The following is a 22,009-nucleotide window of genomic DNA, read 5'->3' on the forward strand; positions in this document are numbered from 1 at the left end:
ATTGCCAATAGCCAAAGTGTCTAAATTACCAACATTCTAATGCATCTCAGACAGCAGGAGCTTTATTTTACATCAAGAGGAACCTAAATTTGGCTAGCAATGACATCATTCTCTGGAGATGAGAAATTATGGAAGAGTATATGTGAGGCACCACCAGACATCACCAGCGTTGTGACAGACCACTTTACCACAGTACAACCTGTATCTGACTTTTTAATATGAAAATAATGAAAAACAAACGTATAACTGCATTTGAACTTCAGAAACTTATAACGCATTAGCATTAAAAGAAGAATAAAGTCAATGCGTCTTACTGAACTTTGTCTATGGGCTACTTCTGCTTCCATCTCACGCATATACACAACCTTAGCTATGCCTGCAGAGCTAAACACCCAGAGCAGATATATACGCTCTCTTAAACTCAAAAAAGTCCACAAATTATTTACAAATATTGCCCTAATGTGAGAATTCACATCAGATGTGAAGGCTTTGGAAAAGTGCCCCATTAAAACCAAAACTCTGGCACTGAAACAAATATTAGTGGCAACATAAGGTGAACACAAACTGAGAAAATCAAGCTTGGCTGACAACCAACATCAAGGCATGTGAGCACATCTGACACACTCATGCTCATTCAGAGGAACATGCAGAGCAGGTGCACATCATACTCACATCTCTGTCACATTCTCGCTCTCTTGCGAAGCCAGCGGCGGGATGCTGGTTATGCCATTGGGTTCCAGGCACTGCAGCATGGCAAAAGAGCACCGGCAAGCCGATGGGCATCCGCCCAGGGTGGGAGTCGGTGCCGGGCTCAGGAGGATAAGCACCAGGGGCAGCAGAAGTGCCAGGGCCCGAGGTGCCATAGCCATCTCAAAAAAGGATTTCCTCAGCACCACCAGTAGCCTTGGCAGTTGTAGTTAGAGTCAGTGTGATTCACCTAATGGAGAGTGAATTAGAGTGTTGAAGAGCTTTCACACAATCCTCCTCTTGACTCTGGAAGGGTTGAGATCCCAGCTGGTCAGGGTCTGGTACTGAGCCACAGCTGTACTGAGCAGCAGGAGGGGCAGGCAGACAAGCAAGCAAAGGGGCCCTTGGGACATGGTAGTAGTGGGCTGCAGCCTCTTTTTCTCTCCTCCACGATGAAGGGAGGAGCAATATACCACGGGCCAGAGTCACCAGACACCTCGGAAAAGGGAGAGAGGGAGGGGTGGAGGTGAAGGGTGTGTGTTGATGATAATGAGCAGAGGAGATGGGGATATGGTGGTGAACTCATCTCCTACTCCTACTCCTCCCCCACTCCCGGGTGAGAAGTCTGCTGTCCCGCCAGCAAAGCCAAGAAGTCAGGACTCTTGGGTGCTTGGATGTATACAGCAGCGGTCTCACGCTCTCCCCACTGCAGCAACATCCGGCTGCAGTGATGGATCTCTGTGCCCTGAGAGTGACAGGACTGTGGGAGTGACTGTGTCCCAATTGTTGGAAGGTTCATGACTGTTGACACTTAGGAGGTCAGTGATGACTAAATAGCTGTGGAGGCACGTGTTCTATTTACAGTAAGCTGTTTTTCCAAAAACTCCCAACAGGATTCAATAATAGGAAGTAAAAGCAGAGGACTGTAGGTCTTTAGAGTTTGTTTTTCCATCAATGGATCATTTAAAGTGTTGTTAGCCCCATGAGGTTACACATCATTAGCTCACAGTCAATTTAAAAAAGTGACTTCTAGTTTATGTTGACAAATGAGTATCAACTTTTAAATGGAGTCCATCTAAACTAGTAACAACTGAACATTCTGCCAAAATGTTATATTACAGCCTTTATTAAGACATTAGATCTGTTTAATCAGATGTTTCAAAAACTCTTCCTGTCCTTTTTCCCACAAATTGCATACAACCCAATAAAAAAATAAAATAAAATTCTACTCTGTATGAGTGGGATGATTGTGTCGCATACAAGGCAGGAGAAAAAGGACTGCGCTGCCAAAGAAGCTGAAATAGAACATTATGTAAGATAAAAGAATCCAAATAGAATTAAAGGAAGCCTATTATACAACAAAATAAGATGCAGCCCTTATTATACTAAAATCAGCTGCAACTACACTGTAATCTGATAACCAGGAAGGTGGGGATGGATGTTCACGAAACATTAACTTTTGGAATTTGCCAACAAACTAAAATTCCTTTTGGCATGGCTAGCAATGAATGTTAAATACCTTTATCAGTAGGTCATTAATTTTCTCCATGCTTCTTCGTGTTCTCCAGGACATTTCCACGGCTGAATTGCAGAGAATGGGTTATCCATTTCCAGTATGGAGATGGGGATACCAAGAGGCTTTGATAACTATGGGATACACAAATGATCCAGAAACCCACCTACACCCAGTCTCTTCGTATCGATCTCTGAGCTATATAATTTAGTGTTTAGAATAATTTAAAGCTCTTATTAATTCAGGAATTATTACAACCCATTTGTGGACTCCAGACTCCCTGAATAAGTGTACAGAGCCAATATGACGTTTATACCAAAGAAAAACACAAACCCAGAGCGAAGTCTATCATATAGACTAATTAGCCTCCTCAGTGTGGAGGCTAAGTATTATCCAAGATACTGGCTTTCAGGGGAGAGAAAGTTCTAACTTCAATAACAGATGAGGTAAGATTAATTAGGGCTTGAATCACATACCATAACAAAAGACGCCTACTCTATATCAGTCATTATCTCAATACCCATAAAAAATTAGGTGCTGCTGTTTCCACTGAAGCTGAAAAAGTCAGTAGAACTGAATGGGAGGATATGTTTGAAGTAATGACGAGGTTTAGTTTTGTTCTGGCTTTTTGGGTTGGATCAGACGCACCAATAGACCAATCAGTCCTGACCAATGGTCTGCTATCTGCTCCCTTCAAAATAAAAAGAGGCACAGCTGATTAGAAGCCTTAGCATTGGCTAGATCCAGATATTCAAGAAATAACAACTGGTAACAAACGACAAATTTTATTATATGCCGATGACATTGTTCTGACATTAACAAATGATTCTCACTAATAGCAGCGTTAACTGAATGTGTTAAAGAAGTCAGGCTAATATGTAGGTAGAAAGTAATTTGGCAATAATTATCCTAAACAGTGAAAGAAATAATGAACCAGCCTGAATTCAACCTTGTTGCTTGGCACCATCGGGGTTTGCACCATCAGCTGTTTGTAAATCTAAACATGACAACATTAGAGCCATCAAAAATTGTAAAATAACGCATTAATTTTAAGATTCTGCTTCTCATTTTCATGTTCCTTCTGCACATCATCATTCCTTCCCTTCTGAGAGCCTCCTTCTCTGTCACTCCTGTCATACCATCTGCTCGTCTGACCACCATGAGCATTCAGTCGAGTAGCCCCTCATCTTTGGAACGCTCTCCCGTACCACATTCGCAATGTTGACTCTTCCTTTCTTTAAATCCATCTTTTTAAGCTTGCTTATGCTGTATGATTTCAGTTTATGATATATTGACTTTTAATTCAGTGATGTGTTCTTCCTGTTATTGTGTCTAAGCTGCAATTTTGTTGTTTAATTACTCGTAAGGCGTCCCTGAGTGTCTTGAAAAGCGCCTATAAATAAAATGTGTTATTATCATTACTGTTAATTAAGAAATGTTAGAATTGGTCTGGAATGGTAGAAAATCTAAGGTTAAAATAGCAATATCAGAGCTTCATAAAGAGCAAGATAAGTGGGGCTTAACAAATACAGAACATCATACGCTATTCATCCAAGCCAGGATTATTTCTATGGGTGAATGAATGTCTAGACCTCCCTCGGTTTAACAGTGAGCAAGGTGTTGGTAAACCTGAAAGAGCTCCCACACTTTGTGAAAAACAACCATGTAATAACTTTTGCATTATGGGCCAGGAGGAAACAAAAATATTTATAATATTCATCCTCTTTATCGTATAACAACACTGACAGATAATCTTCCAAAGTTTACACTTTGACAAAGAACTGGCATTGTTAGAATCTTTGACCTCTTTGAGAATGGGGAATTTAGGACATTTGACTCACTGAAAGCTCGATACAATATATCAAATATATCAAGACTTCTACAAATATTTATAGACTAGAACCTTTGTATACAAGAGGAACAACTCACTAGAAATTCCAGATGACTCACATCCGTTAGATACGATTTTTTCTTAAGTACAAGCAGCAGAAACACAAATTTTATTCTGACATGTTTTGCTTGAATCTGGATAAACTTTCATGACTAAGGATGTCCTGGAGTATTTTTCCCAAATCTGTAATAGATAATGATGTGTGGGACAAGATTTTTTTGAATACCTCTCCACCATGAAAGCTGTCAAAGAACGTCACTGACAACACTGTATTACATTGTATTGTATTACTTATTTCACAACCTCACTCAACTTTTGTACGAATTTAGTAACATCTCTCTAGCATTATTTGTTTTTTCCTGAATAAATTGCAACATATTCAAACCACTTTCTACATGAGAGAGGTATGAGAGTTCAAAAGCAAAGTCAGACCATGCTGATAGGCGAGTTCACTGACTGTGTGATTTATCGTACAGCTGCAAACATTAACCTGCTGCAGAGACCCGTTACTGTCCATCACTCATATATTCTTTAGATGAGTGCAGCCAATTTTCATCAGTGGGCCATGCACTGTGCCCCACCCCCATTTCTCTTGGTCACTCTGCACATGAGTAAGGTCAAAATGTCCCGACCACAGTTACTGGCCATAAGCTAAATAGCTATTTTTTGCTGCTGTCATCAGGATTATCTGGTGGCTTAATTGCACTTCCTTTTGCTTGGTCTTAGCTCAGCAAAAGTATGTGGAAAGAAGGCATTCATTCACACAATAAGGTGTCTGAAAGCTCAGACATAGCAGATGAAGATGATACATTTCTTTGAGGCTTATGTAATGCAAGCAGGTTGTAATGTGTGCTTTCTCGTTTTTTAAAAATAAAAACATATTTACATTCTTAAAAAAATTCCTATAATTTCCAAGCTCTGTTTGGCACAAGGATGGCCTGGTGGTGATGTGGTTAACACCAATGCTGCACCGCAAGAAGGTCCTGGGTCTGAATCCAGGCCGAGGCCATTCTGTGTGGAGTTTGTATGTTCTTCCCCTAGGTGCACTTAGTTGTGTGGTTCTACTGAAATAGCTGTTGGAGAAATTGCCATTTAATTTGGAAAACTGTATAATTTTCCCTGGATTTAAAGGTAGAAGAATGTCTCAACATCTCTTAACTGTACTTCAATGTTTCTCCTACAGGCCTCCAGATGGAGTGAGCTGCAAAATAACTGTGCAGAACCCACAAAGGGAGAAAGAGAGCAAATCGCAACAGGCCCAAAAAAGCCAACTTGTTCCCAAGGCGTCAATTACAGGACTTTCGGTGAGATGCCACTGGAGTCAGAGAGACATACACAAGCCTCCTTTGGCATAGGAAACTTAATGGAAAAGCTGTGGCAACTAAAAAAAGAGAGAGAGAGAGAGAAATGTGCTTAGGCACCAAAAACAACTCTTTTAGGTTTAGGAAATGTGATGGTTCCTTAACAAGGATCCATGTGTGACAAGCTGAGACTGATTTTCCTCTCTCTTCCTCCTGTTACCATAACCTGTTGCCAAAGAACACCTTGTGGGTATCTGAGAGATGCCAGATAACTTTACAAAACATATTTGATGCCCTGTTAATGTGAAAGGTCAGAGACCCCAAATAAAGGAGAAAGCCACAGCATTCATTCTTTCATATTCTGTCAACAAAAGAAGATGCAAGGTCCATAATATACTAAAAATTATTGTCCATCTATGTCTTTGAAGAGCTGAGTACTAAAATAATGCATTTCCAATGCCTTAGACACAACACTGCAAAGGTACATGCTGACATTCCACAAGTGCACCTGTAAAAATGACGCTATCTCCTATCAGCAGGAAAAAGAGAAATCCGTGTGTAAAATATTTTAACCTGAAAAAACAGTCTCAAATCTCAAACATGGGTCGTCTTAAAACTTACACCACACAGACCAACATAGACCCGCATGTATCTACGTTGTATCTATGCTGTATATGTATCAAAAGAATAAAGTCTGACATACATTTTTAACTGGCTCCACTGCTTTGACCAAAGTAGTGCAGCATTATACAAGTTTCTTCTTATTTTCTTTTCCTCGAGTGTTGGTTATTGTTGTGCTGATGATTTGCTCCTTTTGTAAAGCATCTTCTTTTTGTGTTTGTTTATGCTTTTATGATACATTTATAAATCACAGATTTTGGTAAATTGCACTGTAGCCATATTTTTTACGTAGTACTACAGATGCAGACTTTAAATCCCCTTTATTTATTAAACCTCTCTTGCTTTTGCTACTATCATTATTTGCTGCCCTGTTCTTGTATGCTGTGTTGTTTCTCTTGAATTCCCCGCAGTGATGCAGCCAGTTTTACATCCAAATGAAAGCTAAGTAGACGGACAAAGAATTTAGCGACCCTCGGTTCAGGCTGGATACAATATAATTCCTGATAAAACAATAACCAATCAAGCAATTTACATTTACTGCCCACACACATCATCAGCTTCCTCCAGAGTTTCTAGTTAATTTCCAAAAGTTGAAAATTGCAACAAAACATCTTTTGAAATTTACCTGCTCAAAACAAAAGAAGAATATGAGAACAATGTGAAGAGCTTTTTCCAATGAGACATCCATCAGCAGAAAAATATCATCTATTCTTATAATAATGAACAACAATAAATCAAAAATACTCCTCTTGTCATAAGATAGTGGACATTCATTCAGCTTTTTATGTTTTAGCTGAGCAGCGATTTAGAGGAGAAAAACTTCACACATTTCCCTGATCTGTCTTTTGATTTCCAAGTGATGGAGCTGGTTTAAACATGTATCCTGCTTATTTCTGCACCCCTCCCCACAAAAATCCACACAAATCATTTAAAAACAATCTAATTTCCCCACAAGCCGTAAGACAGTTTTTCAAACTCATGTCATTTGGAAACAGTCAACTTTTGACAGATAATAACAGTCTCATTTCTCTCTGGCTGTTTAATTAGATTACTGTTTTTATGCATTATGGTGATTGATGGTCACAGAAGGGGTTAATTGTGACACTTGGCTTTTTCAACCTCCCCCATCATGTCAAAGACAAATACAGCAGTTAGGACGCCACTCATGGGGACGAGACACAGACGTTGTTGTATCCTGTTTGAGAGACTTGACCATGTTAGCAGCCGTATCTATAACATATGTCCTGTCGCTATCTCTCTGGTGCACATACACACACACAGAAACATGCATAATACAATCAGCAGCACTGAAAACAGCCTCAATAAATCAATCATTACACGCAGATTTAAAGTTAAGCTAAGTAACATTCTATATTTTCTAGCTGTCAACAAATCCCATGAAAAATATCTGTATTGTTCCACTGTGGAGCTCCATTGTTGTTGAAAAACTATTAAAAATGCATTAGTGAGCTACACTGCTGCGATGAGTGGCATGTTCCTTCTTTTTTGTTTTGATTTAATCCCACATACATGTTGCATTAAGTACCCACTGGAGCACCAAACGTGTATAAAAATCCTACCAAATGACATGTTACTCCCCTTTGAGAACTACAGCACAGAAAGGTTTTTTGCCTTTTTAGCTACAGTCGCCGTTCGACTCTGTGGATTTAGCTGTCCTTCTGTCGGCTAGTGCTCTACTACTTTGGTCCACACAAACATTTCTTAACTGCGTTTATAAAATTCAGTGTTACACATTTAGTACGTAAAGATTGTCATGGTCCCCAGAGGGTAAACACCATATTTGTGTTTTTGAGACGGGGGCTGTTATTCCTCAACCCAGTCTCTTGGTAAAACTTGAACCCTGGCAATGAGGAAAACTGAGCTTTAAAATATGTTTTATTATCTAAATCTATCATTTGGTTTGGCAGCGATACTGCCTAACCAAATACCCTTTTCTAATTAATAACTTATTTTGAATCAATAATATATTCATACAGTATTTAATACAAAAGAAGTGTTAAAAAGAAATCTTGAGGCTCCTGACTAATTCATCAAGTGGTGCAGCTTCGTAGTTTACCAAAGTTGTACTAAAACATTTTTTGACAGATTTTTGAGCGCCGTGTACCACATAAAATTGGTTCTAGGTCAGTTAGCATGGCCAGACTTCATACATAAGGCGCACAGAATAATAAGGGGCACTGTCGATTTCTGAGAAAATAAAAGGATTTTAAGTGTGCCTTATAGTCTGAAAAATACGGTACTTATCTTTTTGGTCAACATATAGTACAAAAAGTAAAGGTGAAAGGAAAACATAAAGTATAGAGGGAGGTGCTAGTAAGGGATATTTGTGAATCAGGGATGTAACAACATCAGAAAACTCAGATGTGTTTGTCTTACCTATCACTGTTGTCTTACAGATGTGTAAGACAACAATGATGCTGAAGCATAGATATAATTATACAATGTTGGGGGTGGATTCAAAAAGTCTGGGGAATGTAGGGGAACGTACCTAAATCATGCAATGATTAAAAATACAATAATAATAATAACAATAATAATAATAATAATAAAGCCCATCAAAACACACTTTCTGTTTAGTGAATGTGTAATATGTCCCACACATCTGAGCACATGGAAGGTTAAACACATGTGGATGGGAAGAGTGAAAGAGAGGCAGCGCTTCTGCCAGAACCTTAAACAATAATCAATCCGTTTCATATTTAAGTCCAGCAATGGAGGAAGAGAGAGAGTGAAGACCTGAGAGAGCGTAATGAGAGAACGAGCGGGTGAGTAAAAGCTCTTTTGGATCAAGTACAAGGAAAGGCTTTTACACTTGAAGTGGTAAATGCACAAAGCAGCCATGTTTGTATGTACCCTGTGTTCCTTCTCGCTGACGCTCACTCGCTCTGCATTGACTCGTGTATGCGAGAGTGAGCCGATGGATCACGTTACCTTCTGTAAGCTCGAAACAACAGCCATAAAAATCAAAGTATCCAATGATTCATTGCTCTGATAAATAATTCTCCTAAACAAGATAATCACCAATCTTTTTCACATTGATAAATAAATAAATTTTAGTCCCCTAATCGTCCCCAAGACTTTTTTTTCTCAGTTGATATTCCTGATATCATTTCATTTATTTTCTTTCTTTATTTTTTTTTTTACTTTTTACTGTGAACTTTGAAAAGGAGGGCTTCTTTCTGTTCTCTAGTTCTGCGTAACTGGGGTTTTAGCAATCGATTTCCCGGGAGTATAAGCCAGCAGCCTCCTGGAACCGCTCACCAACCAGTTGGAGAATCGTTTCCCGTGTGACTGGTAGTTGCTAAGGGATACCATCCAGTCACCAGCCCTGTGTGATTGAAGCCTTGGATAGACTCTATGGCTGTAGCAGGTAGAGGTTTTAAAATGCTCAGTGTGGCCCTGAAATGAGCTTTGATTAAAAATGATAATAATGATAATTAAAAAAAAATCCTGATTATGTCAAACATCCAGTATTTCTAGAAACCGACACATACTAGTGAGTCTTTGTCACGTGCGAGTCCCCCAGTTGTCTTGGAAGTAAAAACTGAATCACAGGCATACCTCTCTACTACAACCTACTTCTTGTTTTGCAAGTTTGAAAGCATGTCCCCCTTTATTCTTAGGACATGTGGAAGCCTTGGGCAATTAAACAGAAGGTTAAAGTTGTCATTTCTACTAAATCATAATATAATTCCAAACTAATGACCCTGTTTCAGATGGTATTGAAGGTTTTCCCTTTAAAAAAAAAAGTTTTTGTTGTATTGAAGTGGTCTGCAGCCCTGCAACTGAGTACTTAATTCTGAAGATGTTCATTTTTCCTTCAAAACATTTTTATTGAATGGGCTGGGCATTTGTTTTTTATTGGAACTTCACTGGTTCACTGAAAAACGAATAAAATATTTGTTTTAGTTTGTCTTTTAAAGTTTTTAAACTTTGCAAACCACAAAGTGAAATGAACTACTTCAACTGTACATTTAATGGCAAAGGTCCTTTCTATATGTATACATCATTAAAAAGTACAACAATTTTCAATACAAAGGCTATAATCCATTTTAGTATTAGAGGAACCACAATAGTTTCTTCCTTTGTAATAAGAGTTCAAAACAGCGGTATCTACTTTTTATATTGCTGTCCTGACTTCACACTATTTTCTCAGCAAGATACTAAAGAACAAAATGCTTCAATGCTTTTAGCTTTTTGGAGGTAAATGTTGAAGGGTTAATTCAACCTCTTAAAGTTCAGATTTTATTTTATCCCCCCCCCAAAAAAAATGCATATTTTTAAGAAACATTTCTTAAGCTCCCCGCATTTGACTTCCACTATTACCTCGATTTTTATTTATGAAACCAAGGAGTTTTTCGAGCACTTTCAAAAATACAATATTCAAAATTTCATTTTATTCTGAATGAAAAAAGCGCACGACCAGGAGTATTAAAAACTCACACACGACAAAACTTGTAGTAACAACAGACAATCAGTCAGTGACAACAAGACTATTTATACACAGGTTTGATTGCAAAGAACGAACAAAAGGGGAATGAGGCACAGGTAAAAGTCATCAAGACAACCAACTGACAGGACATAAAACCCAATAGAGTGGTCCCTCGCTTCACCTTTCGCGGATTTTTTTTGTGCAATTTTGCATGCTTTTTTTTTTTTTTTTTTACAGCGCATTGTGTTCTGTGTCCTGAACGGCTGTAGACCATTGTCAGTTGATTCCCTCCGTGCCGTGTCTCCTGTACAGTACAGATTGTGTTAACCTTGTCAAATTTACATAAATCTTCGATCGCTAGCAGTGTGACTCTGAAGTGCTGTACTGTGTGTTTGTAAGTTTTCTCCCCAACAAACACAACGATGTCAACGAAACGTTTTGCACCGTCAAAGGCACCTGCGCTAGCACCCAAAAGGCAGAGGAAGATGCTAACCATCGCACAAAAAGTTGGACTTCTGGAGATGCTAAAGGAACGTAGAAGTTACCATATTTTTCGGACCATAAGGGGCACCGGATTATAAAGCCCATTAACCAAAACAAAACAGTCAGATAAGTCAAACTTTACTCACCTCATTCTTCTTGCTTCCTCTACTTCCGTACCATTGATTCATTAATGTTGAATTCTCTGGCAGCTGCTCTATTCCCATGTTCTGGACCTGAAAACAGGGTTTGATCTTTGGTTTCATTCTATAATGCTGAAATTATTTTTCTACGAAGGTTTGAACTTTGGGAGTGTTTGAACAAGAGAGAAAAGTGTGAAAATGTTCATGCCTGTCTGAGAAAAGTGTATAAAGTGTGTAGTGAGGGGTTTTACAGCCTTAAAACATCTATAATAATTGTAAAAAATAAAGCTGGCTACTTCGTGGATTTCACCTATCGTGGGTCATTTTTAGAACGCTTCTCCCGCAATAAACGAGGGACCACTGTAAACAGACACAAAAACAAAGATTCACACTAAACACGAAGACATAAATGAGGGAACACAGAAGGATGAGCTGTCATGTTTCAAAGTAGTGATACTGAGATCTTAGCGTGATTAGATGAACCATAACCAGATCCCCCGTCCATAAACAACGTATACTAGGGAGCATATGTCCTCTGCGTCTTATCAGATCAGTACAAGCTGATGGAACAAGATACAGAGAGGGGACACTTTGTAAGCAAGCATCCTATGCTACATAGTCTTTATCTAAAGATCTGGACATCATAGCCACAGCCTCTCTTCACACAAAATCCTCTCCTCCCTGATCAATACACCACCAAGCAAAACAACGGTATTGGGCAAAGTCGTCTCAAATTCTTCATCAATTTTTTTTTTATGTCACCCAACCCCCTTATTTTTATCTGTGGCTGGGTCATCAACACCCAACCAGTAATGCCCAGAACAGTGTGCATGTGTGCATGCATCTGTGTGTGTAGATCACAGGGGTAAACCCAGAATCAATGTGCTGGAGCAGGCTATGGAAGAAGGTTTATGTGTGAGTGTGTGTATGGTCTGTGTGTGGGTGCATGTGTAACCAGATAAGCCTGTCTCAGCCCCTCATTAGTACCCGGGCTATGGACACCAGAGGCCTCTGAGAGGCTCATGCAGATGAGCAGAAATCTGAGGAGCTGTGGTAGGAGCTGGGGGGGTAGGGAGTAATGAATAACAGGGTCTCTTTTCTCTTTTCATTCTTTTGCTATCTATCTACACCCATCCCTCTTCACTTTAATTTGTTCTTTAGCACCAGTTCACAATTGCTTGATGACAGTACAGAAAAGAGGTCTAGCAAATCTGGAGGCCCAGCATTGGACAGTTTAATCTTTATCAAAAAAGAAAGCTTTAGGCCTGATCTTAAGGTAGAGAGGGTCCCAGTCTCCTGAAACTAAACTGGGAGCTGGTTCCTGCCTCCCATTTCACTTTTAGAAATTTTAGGAACCACAAGTAAGTCAGACGTCTAAGAGCAGAGTGCTCTGCTGTGAGGTCTTTAACATCTCCTAATTATTCAGGACTTTTTACACAAGGACATAAATTCAATTCTAAATTTAACAGGAAGCCAGTGAGGAGAAGCCAATGCAAGAGAAAGGTCATCTCTCTTTCTATTCACAGTCTGCACTCTCACTGAATTTGGACCAATTGAATGCTTCTCAGGGAACTTTAAGGACATCCTGACAATAAGGAATTAGACTACTCCAGTAAACAAAAAGACTGGACTCGGTTTTTAGGCTTAAGGCCTTTACGCACCACGCAAAATTCAAGTCAGCAGTCTTCCCCATGATTGTGTAGCCTACAGAACTAGACTGAGAGACCATTTAAAGGCCTTTGCAGGTGTTTTGAGTTAATTAACTCAGCGGTCCCCAACCCCCGGGCCTCGGACCGGTACCGGTCCGTGAGTCGTTTGGTACCGGGCCGCGAGAGTTGAGGCTCAGGTGTGAAATGTGTGGTTTTCGGGGTTTTTAATCGGTTTTCAGCGTTATTTTGTTATCGTTTTTATCATTAACTCGGTTTTCCTGGGTCTTTTCACGTGTGTTATGAATAAATCTTATTTTTTTCGGTACCGGCACTAGTTTTATTTTGTTGTATTTATCCGCGACACCTTAAAGGCCGGTCCGTGAAAATATTGTCGGGCATAAACCGGTCCGTGGCGCAAAAAAGGTTGGGGACCGCTGAATTAACTGATTAGAGTGTGGCACCAGGTCTCTTTAATATTGAACCTTTTCAATATATTCTAATTTTCTGAGATACTGAATTGGGGTTTTCATTAGTTGTCAATTATAATCATCAAAATTAAAAGAAATCAACAATTAAAATGCATCCGTCTGTGTGGGATGAATGTATAAATTATACAAGTTTCACTTTCTGAATGGAATTAGTGAAATATATCAACTTTTTTATGATATTCTAATTATATGACCAGCACCTGTCAAGCTCAAGCAATCCTGAGCTGGTCCTGATGTTTCTAAAGAAAAAAAGAAGGAAACAGAGATTCTGGGTTCATTCAAATCTCAAGAGAAAGTAGCAGCAAGAAGCATTTCATGGTTTGAGCCAGGAGCTGAAGCTGTATGACGCTTGCTTTCATTGTTTTTCTGTGTGACTGAACTGATTTTCATTAATTATAAACTAACTTTGAGATACATAGAGCATGTGACTTAAGCCTTTGCTCCACTAAAGAGAAAAATTGGTGCTTTGGTTTCCAGTTCTTCTCCAGACTGAAGAGCTGCTGCTACCAGCTGTTTATCTCGATCTTAACATCCCCGGTGAACCCTATTGTCTTCCTTATTTTTCACATACAGCAGTCTTACATTCAGCGTTGTCTGCCTCCAGTGTCAATTACTCCTCCTCATCATAGTTTTCAATACAGGTCAAGAGCAGCAGACCTGGCAGGCAATGGCAAGAGATACATCAACTACACAGATGAATTAGTAAAAGGGAATTCAATGAGTTTACAGCAGGCCCATAAAACAACCTGTAACATCACGTCCATAAGCAGCACACAGTGCTCTCTATCTTTGCATAATGCTTAATTATTACTCAATTATTATTTAAATTATTTTTTAACCATTTTAACTTTCAAGATCGATAACATGAACGAATAAAGTGACCATTTATTTCAAAAAACATGCTTCTGTGAAAAGAATAAGACTGAAACCTTTATGAAAAAGTTTTAAAAATATTTTTTTCATACTTGTTATCAGTGGGATAATACTCACTTACATATTTTATGATTTTAAACGATATCAGATAATGTCTAGACTCGTGTCAAACCCGAACTTACTTTCAGACAACTAACCCAAAACTGAAAAAAATCACTGCTTCCTGTGGTTACCAAATTATCCCCAGAAATATGTTTCTGTATTTGTTCCATCACATTAACCTAAATCAGCCACCATCAGCCAGCCTATCACACTGTCTCTAAACGATGGGACGCTTTTGTTTGCTGCAACACAGTTTTTAGACTAATAAGCATTGGGGCAGATTCATTTTTTATAAACTCTATTCCAAGGACGAGATAAATTAAAGGACAAAAATAACTTAAGAATAAAAAGATGCCAGATTTCCTCTCTTTGTTTATCATTGCTGTCCTGCTCTGCCCCCCTCTCCCTCCCTGCAGCTCATATCCATGTTTATAAAGAGCTGCTCTCCATTATCCTAATTGAAAAATGAGAGTAAAGTGCCACTTTATTCACAATACGTGGCCATAACCCATCTATTCATCTCATTCATAAAGGTTCACCCAGGGGCAGCAACGACAAATCACTATTACTCCAAAGCGATGACAAAGTAAATAATAAAAACTGTTTATATGTTTCCGTCTTACATATATTACATCTATATTTATGCTTTTTAAATCATTTACAGTTTATAATATTTTACAGTTTGCTAAGAAGCAAACAACACACACACGTACATTTATTTTGATGCAGCTACACTGGCTTCTGGTTTACTTCAGAGTGCGATTTAAGATTCTTTTACTGACTAGCTCTTCATGTACAGGCACCAGGTTATATCAGAGGGCTTCTGCACCCATATGTCCCTGGATGGTCCCTGAGGTCCTGTGACCAGGGCCTGCTGATGGTGCCCCATACTAAGCTGAAAACAAAAGGAGGATCTGTCTTCTGTTCAGTTGCCCCCAGACTCTGAAACTCTCTTCCTTTCGATTTGAGATCGGTGGACTCTGTGGTCTCTGTTAAAAGCCAGTTAAAAACATATCTCTTTAAATCTGCTTTCTATTAATTTCTTTTTTGATCCATTACTGGCTGTGATTTTATATCTTAAAATGTGCTATATAAATAAAGTTTTACCTACTTATATGCACAAAAAGGCTTCCAGAAAACCTATGTAGAGCAAGAAAAACACACAACACATGTATGCACAAAGTGATGATTCATCTGATGAATTATTTTTATGACTGGCCTCTCAATACACACACAAACTTCCCAGAACCACTAGAATTATTCATAGTATTAACTGGGAGCATATTCTGACTCATTCAGTACAAGCTCTACATCTATGTCCAAAGATGCTCATGGAATGAGCTTCTGCAGCTCTTGGAAAAGTCAGTAATGTAGAAAAATACATAGCAGGGACATTATAATCACAAACCACTCTCATTCTGTGATGCCGCCAGTTATTAGTGGAAAATAAATTACAAGTACGGCGTAACAGCCAGCATAGCGGACCCAACTGATGGAGAAAAACAACAGCCAACTGAGGTGACAGACAGCAGCTCTCCATTCTTAAACCATCATATTCTATGAAATATTTGTTTTTTCATGGACGGTATGTTCAGAATAACAAGAAAAGGCCCAGTAATCTGTGATTAGATTCATCAAGCAGTTAGTTTTAATAGATGATTTATTTCACTGTTAGTCACTGTTTTCTTTATTCACACAGGAATGAGTTCACCAACACAAAACAAGCTTTCACGGCTCTAATTGTCGAGTCTGATTGTTCCTTCCTGATGAATCAGTTCCTTTCTACACGTGCAGCCTTAGCTGAGAAGCTGAGCAGGTGACCACTTGCTGCAAGGCTCGGGTTTAACTCTGACCTGAGACAAAGCCCCCAAAAGTAATTAACTCCTTTGTAAAACAAACATAATTTTCAGTTTAACATCATTTATATCGCCTGAAGTCTCAGGAGATGCTTGAAGGCTGGTCCACTGCCAAAGACTTCAGGGAGATGAAGACAGTGACTTAAAGGCCAACTGGAAAAAGTGATGCATAAAACCTGAGCTGTTAACGGCTGGTAGGCACCAGTCAGCCACAACATTAAAACTACCTGTGTCATACTGTGTAGGCTTTGACCCATCGGGGCACAAATGCAGACAAGCGATGGGTATCTTTAGGTATTTAGTGTTTGGTACTCTGACAATGCCTTTTCATATTCAGCTTTAAGCATGCTACAGATGTGGATGGCTGGATCGACAATCTGCAAACCAGGAATGGGCACTTTGAGTAAATTTGAATACTATTCAAATTTCATCAAAGAGAGAATCCCAGTCAAAGTCCTCTCAGAGGACTGTGCATAGCTTTGGCAGACGATGCTGGCTTTACCTGGCGCACCTGTAGCTTTACACTGGAATTCTTTTTTTATTTTTTTGTTTGTTTTTTTAAGATTTCCAGACAAAACTTTCTGATATATATCATCAACTTTGCATGTTTGTCCTGTTTCTCCTGCAAAGTAGGAATTCATATTAGAGACCTATACATGCTTTTCCACTCCAATTTGTAGTCAAGACAATGCTCCACAATGAGTGGACGTTGCATTATCTTCCATTTTCTGCATGGGTTTTGCTTCTTGTTCAGTGGGAGACCACTGAGTGCCATTTTGGAAGGACTGGCTGCTACACTGTGAGCAGAATGACAGATCAACTGCGCCAGGAGGAGTCAGAGCAGCTCTTTCCAAGTCGTGCAGCACCCTGCAGAGTGAAACACAAAGGACCACCATCCAGTGTGTGTGTGTGTGTGTGTGCACGCACACATACATCTGTGTGTGTATAAGGAGGAAAGAAGGGAAATCCCTCCAATGTTGTTCAAGTTACTTGAAAAAAGTAATTAGTTACTTATTACTGATTACTTCTTCGAAAAAGTAATCTCGTTACTTTACCGATTACTTATTTTCAAAAGTAATTATTTACTTAGTTACTTTTTAAAAACATGATACCCAACCTGAATAAAGCAATAGACATTTCAGCCTAATTCTATTATTTCTGCATAATCCATCATATAAAATTGAATCAAATGGAAAAGTCTCTCTTTGAAAATTGTTTTATTGGTTTTAATCTTTTAATTTTATGCACGCTGCATTAAGCAAAAAGTAAATTATATGCAACAGTCTTTGACTTGAAGAAATGTATTTAACATTTAAACAAATAACAAATTGGAGTGGCACTCCAATTTCGTCGTACCCTGTACAATGACAATAAAGGCTATTCTTCTTGTAAAAACCTATTTTCTGCATATTCCAGCATATCAAATAAAATCATTTTTTTTGTGTTTGCACTAACTCTTTCAAATAGATGTAAGTAAACACAGCAGAAAATTAAAAAAATCAACGATTCAGCTGCACTAAGTCCTGTCACTCTTAAATTTATTTTCACCTGTTTAGCAGCAGTGGAGCAGTTGGAGATTTGCCCGGTGCCGCAGTGGTCATGTCAGTGGGGGGATCCAGGGGTTTTTCTGTGAATGTCACATTCCCATGTCAGCTTGCTAGGTGCTCGCTCAGATCTGAAGTTTAATATTTCGCTGAAGAAAGAAGTTTTCTTCCCACACAGATTGCACAGCAGACGCTAATGTTTTTGTCACTTTTTATGGAATAAAACTTGAAGTAATGCAAGTGTACTTCCACGCTTTTAACGCTGCATGGTCGTACTCTCTCCTGCACTCCATATTATTCATTGTTGATCTACACATGTCTGTTGCTGCCACAGATGTCGCACACGCTTACGTCATTGTCATGAGACAATCTCACAAACAAAATCACAGTTTAGTAACGCAGTAACGCAGCGTCCTTACAGGAAAGTAACAGTAATCTAATTACTTTTTTGCAATAGTAATCCTTTACATTACTTGTTACTTGAAAAAAGTAATCAGATTATGTAACGTGTTACTGCCCATCTCTGAATGCCTCTATATCTGCATGTGTGCATCTTTTGTGGCTGAATCTGTGTCAGCATATTTAATCTGCAAGTCATTTTGAAGGGTTTGAATGACTGACACAGTGGGCCATACACAGCTTAGGACTATATTAACTCCATGTTTGCATACAAACGGATTAAAGAGACGGAGCACACAGTATCATTCAATTCTTTTAAACAGGCATGACTCTTAGAAGGCCACATGTGAGCATCAGCAAAACCACAGAGGCAAAATTCTGAATCCCATTACACTTGCTAGAGTCTACAGCAGGAAAACGTTGTTACAGTGTAGCCACCTGCGCAATCACCAGTCAAACAGCTGGGTAAGACAGTGCGTCTACATTATTGCATAAACTGACAGGTTTAGGACTGAAAATGTAAAACAGAAGAATGCTCTTGTCCTTCTTATAATAAAATGCTGATGTGGATGATTATTAAAGGTTTTTTGTCATATAGAACTGGCCAGACTAAAAGCACTGGATAAAGAGTGTGAAATATGTTTGTGGTGGAATATGTGCACAAGACTTTTTAATGAGTAGTCGGGACGATCTGCATAATAATGATTGTAAATCCAATGGCAGCTCCATGGGTCACCAAAGTTTTCAGCTAGTCAACACTGAGACTGTTGCTGACTGATTTGACTGCTTGTTTTTATGAGCTTTCATCCAACCGAATTCTTTCTGGTTAAATAATTATCTACTTTCATAAAAAGAAAAACAATCAATAACATTTTGTTGAAAAGGCCAATTTTCACCCCTTTGAGTGGGACCAACTTTAGGAAGACTTCTTATTTAATATTTATGTTAACAAAATTTTCATTTAGAGTCTATTCCAAATTGAGAAAACACCATAGTCAAAAAAGTCATCATTGTTACTTTATTTTCTGCTGAAATATACACAAAAAGAAACCAGTAAGGCCTATCTTCAAAAAAACAAAACAATGACAACCCACCCATTGGCTTTAAGTATGAAAATAACAAAATGTGTTTCATTTAATAAGTGTTTCAAAAGGCAAATTCATCTAGCAACAGCTCCACCAGCCTCAGCACCTGCAAGCAGCAGCAGCTACAGAGACCAGGCTGGATGTAAAGCCTCGTCTCAATAAGGTGGTAGTCTGGTAATTAGTGCTCAGGACATGAGGTCGGTTATTATTATTTTTCAAATGTTCTTGCACTTTGAACACTGGTTGACATAACTCGTCATCTGTGAATCTATTATCACTTCAATGTAATTTAATAGGTGAAAAAAAAGAAGACACACAAACACACACACACAAATACTACTTTTAGGGGTTTTAAAATTCATTTAGGTTACTAAGGCTACCAGGATGAATGAAGTAAGTGTACTGCTGACAAATTACTTAAAATTAATTATTTTAATTAATTTAATTACTTACATGAGCAACTAACTGAAGAGTAGTTACCCTTTCAATCAGTCGAGATGTTCATTAGTTACCTGCTGCCAGTACAATTTTAATAGAATTTTATCAACTGGGAATCAGAGGTCTGCACAAAGGGTTAGAGCAGCCCATCCAGTGCAGAGATATTTGAGATAACCAGATGTACCACTGGACTTACACTAAAATTTCAAACTGGCTTCATATGTTTAAAAAAAATTCGGAGGAGGAAATCAAACTGAAAGAAAACTTGAAAAACAGACTTCAGTGATAAACATTTTAACAAAGACGGGTCAACAGAGTTTTCAAAGAATCCTTAACATCGAATAATTAGTCATAACCACATTAGGGTAAGAAGTACGACAGACCGGGCAGTATAAATGATTCAATAATGATTTCATTCTCCAGGCCAAGAACATGACCAACAACCCTTGGGCAACATATTCATTTCTCAGCCAGATGTATCCCTTTGTTTGCACCCTGTTCAGGCAGAGACTTGCCCCATCCCATTGGCCAACTGAAGACAGTCCTGAAAGAGGCTATAAAACTGCCATTTTGGCAGGATGGATGGGGATCAGTCCCTGGCCTGTGAGAGGTGGTTCACCAGAAGTCTGGCAGTAATTACAGTCAACTGATTTTGAATAGTTTTTATGTCAAAGCTGCACAATAGCCACATAACATGAGTGTGTACAGGATTGGGTACATAGACACATGCAGTAAAAGTACATTCACTTGTCTTAAGGTGAAGGTACCGTGGATTTTGGGCTCTGAGCCAAACTATGTAAGCATCAATCAGCAAAGTGGTGCAAGGTGCTTTAGAGTGGTTTGGACTGAGTCCAACAACAAGAGTCTTGCCTTCAACCTGGTGTGTCCCTCTCTTATTAATGTCACACATACTGTACATTTCTACTCTCTGAAACTTTCTGTGAATCACCTCTTGTGTATGCAGTGTTTTAACCTACCTGGACAAGGATTTTATTAGATGATTAAGTGAGATTTCTCAAAGCAACAGTACATGTAAACGTCTGAAATGTGTCAGGTATTAAGTGACCAGTCAGTTCTCACAGTCAGTGTGCTGGAAAAGTAGGAAAAGTGAGCTTCAGGAAAGGTCAAGTAGTTCCCTATGGGCAAGCATTTGGTGAGAGTGGGGAGAAGGAACTCCCTTTTAATACAAAGACCTCTGGCTTAACCACCTCATCTGTGGCGGGATGAACAACAGACCATGTTGTGTTATGATTATGTTGGCACAATCATAACCAGAAATTAGTTTCCCAATTCACGCCTCCTGGTTGGCCACTCGGTTTATTCCCCCTACACCTGGGGTGCCTTTGGCTCAGGAGGTAGAGTGGGTCATCTTCTAATTGGAAGGTTGGTGATTTCCTTGGGCACGGTACTGAACCCAGAGTTGCTCCCGCTGCATTTATCAGAGTGTAAATGTGTGTGAATGGGTAAAAGAGAGTGCTCAGTAGATATGCATGTTAGGGGAACTGGTGCCTGTAAAAGCTGGATTAGGATTCTGGATCATGGAACTCCCCAAAACGTGGCAAAGGATGCATCATTACATCTTACCAGTTGTTGTGTGTTCATATGTTCTCCTGACAAAATATACATGACGAACTCACTGAAATCAGTCCTTAATGTAGAGCTAAAAAAACTTTGAAGAATTGGAAGAAAGGGATTCCCAAGTTATCCCATTCACCTGATCCTTTTATATCCAGAGACTGCAGTGTTACTGCTGTAGAAAGAGCTGTGTCGTGTCCTTTTAGAGTATTTTAACTGTATACAACCAAACCACTGGCCACCGGGAACGGTCCTATAATTCCCAACATTGGTGAAAATGAAACAAACAGAGGTCACAAGCAACCTTTGAACTCCTTGAATAAACTTCCTAATAGAAAAAAACTCACGGCCATTGAAAAGTTGGAAAAAAGTTCAACCAGGCATTCATTATACAATGTGGACAAAAGCAGCAAACACTTCATGCACAGACTCTGGCATGACTTTGTTGCATGCATTTGCTTCTGTAGTATATAAAAAGAGTATTTAGGACACTGGGGTTAGTTGTGAATCATTTGAGCTTGAAACCTTAATTATGTCCAAACTACATAAATTGGGCTTCAAGTGGCTCTGGTCCGATCTTGTAAAAAAATTATACTGATTGGTGCTATTATCAATGCCCGAATGACAGGCGCACTAAGTTTCTTCCTGCTGTTATGCCTAAATAGAATGAAAAGATGGAAGAAATACACAAAATGTTAAAAAGAAAAAAACAAAACAAAACAGTGAATGATGATTTCAGGGCTCCGTCCACTTCTCCTCACACTGTTGTTCTAAAATATCCCCTTTTATTGCTTTTTTCAGTCCTACTTATGTGAATGATGAGTATAAGTAGCAATTTTCAAGACTTTAACAGGCTAAATAATTCTCAACTAGTGGGTTAATTTAAAAAAAACACACTAATATTTACTTTG

At 38.9% G+C, this 22,009-nt stretch overlaps 1 protein-coding gene across 5 annotated transcripts in view; it reads right to left on the reverse strand.

Moving 5' to 3' along the window:
* The window catches only part of ntrk1 (neurotrophic tyrosine kinase, receptor, type 1), an 88,394-nt gene that overhangs the window by 51,412 nt on the left and 14,973 nt on the right, over positions 1 to 22,009 (reverse strand). The window contains exon 1 of one of the 5 annotated variants that reach the window (XM_039619432.1): positions 673 to 833. The exons of the other annotated variants lie outside the window; for them this stretch is intronic. Coding sequence (XP_039475366.1) covers positions 673 to 752 — 80 coding nt within the window. The 5' untranslated portion in view covers positions 753 to 833. Of the gene's footprint in view, positions 1 to 672; positions 834 to 22,009 lie in introns of those variants that run through there. 5 annotated transcript variants of the gene reach the window in all.

This window comes from Oreochromis aureus, linkage group 11, assembly GCF_013358895.1.
Source record: "Oreochromis aureus strain Israel breed Guangdong linkage group 11, ZZ_aureus, whole genome shotgun sequence".
Classification (NCBI taxonomy): domain Eukaryota; kingdom Metazoa; phylum Chordata; class Actinopteri; order Cichliformes; family Cichlidae; genus Oreochromis; species Oreochromis aureus.